The following is a 6,624-nucleotide window of genomic DNA, read 5'->3' on the forward strand; positions in this document are numbered from 1 at the left end:
CGTTTGCGCGACTGCTCTTTCTCGTCGACGTCGACAACGACCAGCTCCCGTGGCTCGTTTATGCAGCACCGTTTCATTGTTCTTATAAAAATAATCTCAACTTTATTATTTTTCTTATAACAGACTATCATGTGGCTCATCACCGGTCCATTCGATTGCGTTGAACAGGGGGATACGACAACAACCAGTCCGTCTCTTGACCGCTGTTCATTCTTCTCCTTATCACTCACTCGTAATTAAAAGAAACAAAGCTACTCAAGCCTGGAAAAAAGTATGGGCTCGGTCGTAAAGATCGACCGCTGGTAGTGAATAACAAAAAGGTTTCTCGTGATGCTTGTGAGTTCAGAGTGGGCCCAGTATACGCCGGATGATATGGTATGAGCCACATTTCAATACGAAGACCAACTCACTACTTCCATAGGTCGATCCATCGTACATTCCCACACTGGAGGTAGTCAATAACAAGGACAAGAGCCTCATGGTCAAACGACAAGGAGACGACGACGTGACCTGCAATCCGTCAGCCTCTGTCACTCTCGAGGATGGAGACCACATTACAGTCCTTGCCGGTATTGTGCTGGAGTAGGCGACTCGACATTTTCTGGTTCTCGTAGAGTCTAACAATGTCCAGAGTGCGATGGCAACGAATAGCATGTTTTGTCCCACCAGTCAGAGGCATGCCCTCATTTTCTTCTGAAGACTGCGCTTCAATCGGTTCGTGTCGTCCCCAATTCAAGTATGCCTGCTGATACCGTATACAGGTATCAACACACTTGCTTCGACGCACGAGCTTCTCACACATCACCTCACATCAAAGTATGAAGTGACAACCCCAGTCATGACCTCTCTGCTCTGCGCTGCTCAACTTGTCAAGCCCGAGTGGTTGCAAGATCTTATACGACTTGGCAGTACTCCTGTAGAAAACGACTCTTTCGGTTTGACTGTTCTCGAAAAGTCTTTCGTCCCGCCCCTTGAGAGCAAGTACCGTCCCGCTTTTGGACCCGCTCTCCCTCCTGTGCTTAAGAGCTTCAAGCACTGGGAGCCCAACGAAGAGAGGTTGAACCTACTGAGAGGCTTCCGCTTCATTCTTCCCGCGGAGGACGGGGAAGTTGACCCAGAGCTGAGGGAGCTAGTCGTGAGGGGTGGCGCAGAATATGAAGGATTCAATCTGAAGGCGGGGCTCGGGAAGTGGAGGCAGGTAATTGCTAAGGGAAAGAGGAAAGTAGAAGAGCTAAGAGGTGCGGGCAAGGGGCTTGTCGTACTGGCGAAGGATAGTGTAATACAGAGGGCTGTCGAAGAGGAGAAGTGGAAAGAAATGGTTGCAGATGCTGAAAGGTTGGTGATATGAAACGCCTGAAAGACTCCACTGATAAACTTCCTTCGTAGCCTGAGCGCGCATGTCGTTCAGCTGGAGACAGTTCTCGAGGCTGTCATCCACGTCGACGCGTCTCGCATCGCATCCTCCGCAAGCGGTTCACAAGGTTATCCATTTATACTTCTCTTCAGACTTTGTATGTTACTAAGACCTTCTCAATTCACGCAGAATCGCCAAGTGACTCTTCTCCTTTGCCTTCTTTTGTTCCCAATACACACCCCGACGAACCATCTTTCCCAACAGGCTCAAACAAACACATCTCCGTAGATCAAGTCCAACGCGCAGCTTCCCCTGGAAGCCAAAGGCAGGATGTCGGTATGCGTTCACCTTCACCTCCCGCGGTTCCCGAGCCTCCACCAACGCAGCCGAAGCGAAAGGTATGTACCCGTGCCTGGATGTAGATAGAAGCTGCGCTGAGAAACCACAGCCTCTGGTGCGACGATTGCCTCTAGTAATGCCAGGTGAGGCAGAAGAAGGATCCCTGATGAACTTCTTCAAGCTCGAGTCAGACGTTGACAGTGAACCCAAGGTTCGTCTGGTCTGTTCCTTATTGATGTAATCCTAATAGACCGTTTAGAAACCACCGTCGGGCGGTCGCCCGCGCTTGAAGCGCCGATTCGGATTGCCGGGACTCCCTGCGCCTCCCGAGATCGAGGCCCCTGTTGTGGTCATCGACGATGTAGTCGAGGAAGAAGCCCCGCACAAGAAGTTCAAAGCTTTGTTTGAGGCGAGCGACCCAGCCAAGATGCTTGTCGAAGGCTCGCAGGCTTTTGATGCAGCCTACGATAGTGCGGTGGGTACCCAAAATGAGAGCGTCACACAAACAGGGCGATCTCCTGCCTTAGCGCCACCAAAGCGATTACCGGTTGTAGCAGAGGAAGAAGAGAGCTTGAGCGGGCCATCGCAGCGCGCCAAGTCCGTCGCACTCGAGGGGGTGCCCCCGGTGGTGGAGGATGCAGGGCCGTCGTCCCAGATGCCAGCCACACAACCTAGGGCGAAGTCAAAGGCACCTCCGTCCCGCCAGCCGTCAGAACCACCTCGGACCACGACAAAGTCCAAGAAAGCCACTGATGGCGGCAAGCACACGGTCGATAAGGACGAGGCTTTCCTCACTGCTGTTGCTTCGACGAAGCGCGGGAAGAAGACCGAGGACGGATTTGACCGCGAGTTCAATAAGTTGCGGATTTCGAAGCCGGATCTGCAGCGCGAGGACCAGGCATGGGCGGTGATGGGGGACTTTGACATCCCGAACGTCAGAGGGAACTTTATGGTCGTCATGGATCTGGATGTGTTCAAGAACTCGAACAGCCGTCGCGAGGTGGTTACGAATGACTCTGCTTTCATGAACCGACCGAACTTCAAGAAATTTAAGAAGGTAAGTGTCGAGTGTATTAGCGCCCTTGAAGACCTTGTTGACGCAGGGTAGAAATTGAATGGATTTTCTCGTGCACCGATCGAACTCGTGGCTGAAGAGGAGAATGACTATGGCATGGGTGCAGGTGGGTGCTTCACTTGTTCCTTGGAACGAGCGAGCTCATCGTTTCGCAGGTTACTGGAAAGACGCCGTTTCAGCCAAAGACTACACCAAGGACTCGCAGGCAACCGAAAATGGGATTCAACAAAGCAAAGGCAAGCGTCGTGCACTGGCTATCGACTCTGAGGAGGAAGGCACCGAATCACAAACTCTTGAAACCGTCAGACAACCCGTTCGCAAGCGAGCTCGTATAAAGGAGATGGAGAAGTTGTTCTTGGCTTCTGATGATGACGACGCCAAACACGACGCAGGCCTTGAATCTTTCCAGGAACAACCTGCCAGAGCCTTCTACGCCTGCCCGTGCTCGAGCCAGTAAACGCAGGCGTGTGGTTGCTGATGATGATTCTGATGATGGAGTCACATTCAAAGGCTTCGGCAAGAAAAGAAGAACGAAATAGTCCGCGTGAAGGTGCTGTCAGTGTCATAATATCATCTAGACTGCCTACTGCAAGAAAACAAAGCTGGTAGATATATATACAGATCGTGCAGTTGAGGCTCATCGTAATTCGTCATGAATAGCGAATCCAAGCAAGCGCTGCGTTTTGGCTGCTTTTCTTCCTCCGGTTTGACTGTGGCAGTATCAGAAAAGTGACAAAGAAACGAACGGAGCACTTACCTTTGTTCCTGACACACGAAGCTCTCTGGAGCGCCGTCCCAGTCCTCTAATACATATTTTGTAGCATTGATCTGAGATTCATCATCATCTCCACTGCCAAAAAGATCAAGCGCAAGCTGGGTATGGCTCACGCCAGCATACGTTGTTACACAGCGGGGGTTCACCAGGATGCGCGCGGGAGTGTACGCAGAATTAGGCACGGACAGTGGCACTGGAGGGAGCTCATCAATGGGGACATCAGAGTCCGGCATGGCATCATAATCAGAGCCAGCGTTCACGTCTGCATCCTGCTCCTCATCATCGAGTTGCCTGCGGGAAAGCGTCTGGCGTTCAGGCGTAGGCGAGAGCTCGTCCTCGTGGAAGTCACTCAGCGCTTTACTGATCCACAGGTCTCTGCAGAACCAGGCCTGGCTGCTGTCCAGGCATGCCGCGTCGGGAGCACGTGGAGGGATGCTGTCTGATGATAAGGATGCGTTGTGAAAGTCAGTACCGCAGCGGTACTTGAGCCCTTTGTAGTAGGACTGAGATGGATCAACGATGTGGGTACCTGCTTCGCAGCAGAATACTTGGAAGGGAAGGTGTTGGATGTATCGGGCAGCACCGCTCTCGTCTCGAGGAGGGACTGCGTCTGGTTTCGATGAGGATGTGGATTGCCTGAACTGGTCGCCATGAATAGTCTCGCGTCCGCCACCTCAAAAAAGTGTTAGATAATGTCGCGCAAATTATTACAGAAAAAAAATGGAAAACTAACCTGTCAGAAAATATGAACTGCCCATTGGATTCTGCCCAGTCCATCCCACACACCATGGCAGCCTCGTTCGCAATGCTGACACGCAGTGTCTCGAGGATGTCATTGGGACATGTGAATCCCTTCAGCCAAATGACCCTATAAAACTCGATATCACGCTTCTGGTGGAGCTCAAGAAGAGGCTCCAGTGCGAGATTGCGCATGTAGGCTTCTTCCAGAGGGTAATAGGCCGCGATTGTAGTCCTCTGTCATCCCAGGGACGCGTCGGATTCGGAAAGATATACCCAAAAGGGTAAGCACGGCTTCACAAAGGTCGGTGAGAGTGGCGGTAGAATCTGTAGAATCATAGTCCAACATGGACACAAAGATATTGGAAGTACCGAGGCGCTTAGCCAGTTGGACGATGACAGCTAGTTGATCGACTAGAAAATGGTCGGCTGAGTGAATTGCCATTGCTACGAAATAGAGCCTGTCGTCTTTGGCGAGGTCATCATACGCATCTTCATCGACATTCTTGTTTTGTCCGAACGGACGAGCCAGTGTCGGACAATATGCAGCCACCCAGCCATTAAGAGATAGTAGGCTCTCAACAGCAGTCAGAACGCTCTGACGATCTGCGTGAGCAGTGTCCTGTCCCAATATTCTAGTAGGGCATCGCGTCAGATATCATGGGAGACTTGGAGAATAACTCACAATGGCGCTTGAAAGCGATTCCAGTAATCAGTGACCCCGTTGGCTATGACATCATCAAAAATGTCCCTCCCGGCGTCTCTCCCCATTCTCGCCTGCAGGAATTTGTACTGTCGGACATTTAGAATCTTGTCTACACCCGTAACGCGCTCAAAGACGTTATAGGATTGGAAATCCGATGATGACGAAGAGCGCGGGCTAAACTACGAGTTTCGCACCCAATATGAGAGTCAATGCAAGAAATACCTTCGTCAGAAGATGACGCCTCGGAATGAAGGCCATAGACACTCTTCAGACTAAAACTTCGGGCCTAGTCACATAAGTAGACGAAATGAAGTAGTCGTGTCCAAGTCTAAAATGCCACAATGAAACATCGTTAAATAGAGTAAATAAAGTAAATAGTCATCCGACCTTAGCTCAGTTGGAAGAGCGCGAGACTGTAATTGGATAATGTCATCTTGAGGTCGCCTGTTCGAGCCAGGCAGGTCGGATTCTTTTTCATGGCAGGCCATGAATCTTTTTGTATAGGCGCTCCTTGGACGGGAGCTCACGATGCTCGAAATCAAGGTCAACTTTCTACTTGCCACACAACGGGCTCCTTGAAGCCTTTCATGCTGGTTCACGACTTGCTAGGCATCACTTAGAACATGATTATCAAACTCAACCTGCCCACTCCATTCTGATAAGAATTTTATGCATCTGAAATCCACGGTGTCTATGCTCGTTAGCGCGAGTGCTAAGATGAATTATGCGATCATTCAAACAGTGGGTTTCCTTCACCCAGCTCCCCAACATTCTGTCAGGCAATATCACCCCCAGACAGAATAGAACAACCTTCCGTGGGTTACTGTCACATACTTGTTCTCTCAGGCTTCAGTGAACTAATACATACGGTCGATGCTTATTCTTTGTCTGAGGTGCGTAGTGGGGGCTCGCGCACGTTCTGCTCGGTCTCTTCTGAACTTGGTTGTCGAAGACAAAGGATGCTGACGAAGTCGGCAGCTGCTTTCTCGACGGACAATTCCATCTCTGCACTTTGTCTGGCTCTTGATTGGTAAACTCCTCAGAAGTACGGACGAACTGCCGTCTGAGTCATGACGTCTTCATGCCATTGGCCGGTGTCCCCACGGAAAAACTCTATTGCCGCATTATGATGGATTGTCGCATGCGGTCGATCGAGGTCCCAACTCAACTCAACACGAGGACGAACGGCGGACGAGGAGCGTGTCCATTTTGGCAACACCACGTCTTCGCATAATGATTCACGATCTTGCCCAAGGGTTGTTCCTGAAGCAGGAGCATCACGACAATCATGAGATCGAGTGTACTTCCATACTTGTCGGCTATGTACAAAACACCATGGTCCTTCAAGAGCCTGGCAACAGTCCTGATTTGAACAGAGCGGGATTTTCCGCTGGAATTTCGTCACTATTTTGTATCAAAAATTAAATAGGGTAGCAAGCGCACGCGGAAGGGGCAGTCTTGTGAAGCAGGAACTATAAAGCCAAAAGGCATGAGACGGAAGTTTGGCGCGATCACGCCCAGGAACGGCAATAGGTACAATTACCCTCATTTACTTCCTTCCCGATCCCCTTCGTGGGCGGCGGCGCTTCACTCGGCAACTAAGCCCTTCTTCTCTTCGTCGATCTTTTTCCACTTCA

At 50.8% G+C, this 6,624-nt stretch overlaps 2 protein-coding genes and 1 non-coding gene across 3 annotated transcripts; 2 read left to right on the plus strand and 1 right to left on the minus strand.

The window, feature by feature from the left end:
- Positions 1-31: 31 nt before the first annotated feature.
- Positions 32-3,436, plus strand: EDB91DRAFT_470252 (uncharacterized protein). Its single transcript, XM_041327364.1, has 11 exons — positions 32-187; positions 244-375; positions 422-582; positions 632-714; positions 762-1,335; positions 1,387-1,481; positions 1,544-1,752; positions 1,803-1,904; positions 1,953-2,750; positions 2,802-2,874; positions 2,924-3,436. Exons 2-11 carry the CDS (start codon positions 331-333, stop codon positions 3,223-3,225), a joined length of 2,442 nt encoding a protein of 813 aa, XP_041176104.1. The 5' UTR covers positions 32-187; positions 244-330; the 3' UTR covers positions 3,226-3,436.
- Positions 3,406-5,245, minus strand: EDB91DRAFT_1237811 (glycosyltransferase family 69 protein; the record flags this gene model as incomplete). Its single annotated transcript, XM_041321634.1, has 6 exons — positions 3,406-3,478; positions 3,526-4,179; positions 4,277-4,518; positions 4,574-4,916; positions 4,967-5,166; positions 5,210-5,245. The coding sequence occupies 6 exons, from the start codon at positions 5,243-5,245 to the stop codon at positions 3,406-3,408; spliced, it is 1,548 nt and encodes a 515-aa protein (XP_041176105.1).
- A 124-nt stretch (positions 5,246-5,369) lies between these two features.
- On the plus strand, positions 5,370-5,454 carry EDB91DRAFT_t74. Its single transcript has one exon. It is a non-coding gene; the product is annotated as a tRNA-Tyr (tRNA).
- The last annotated feature ends 1,170 nt before the right edge of the window (positions 5,455-6,624 follow it).

The sequence above is a fragment of the Suillus paluster genome (genome assembly GCF_016628075.1).
Source record: "Suillus paluster strain FC165 chromosome Unknown EDB91scaffold_34, whole genome shotgun sequence".
In the NCBI taxonomy this organism is placed as follows: domain Eukaryota; kingdom Fungi; phylum Basidiomycota; class Agaricomycetes; order Boletales; family Suillaceae; genus Suillus; species Suillus paluster.

Excerpts from the sequence above, each read along its gene's own strand:
- EDB91DRAFT_470252 (XM_041327364.1), top strand. The coding sequence starts at position 331 with ATGCTTGTGAGTTCAGAGTGGGCCCAGTATACGCCGGATGATATG. Across the intron at positions 376-421 it reads AGTATACGCCGGATGATATG|GTCGATCCATCGTACATTCC; the intron begins GTATGAGCCACA and ends CTACTTCCATAG. Across the intron at positions 1,905-1,952 it reads ACGTTGACAGTGAACCCAAG|AAACCACCGTCGGGCGGTCG; the intron begins GTTCGTCTGGTC and ends TAGACCGTTTAG.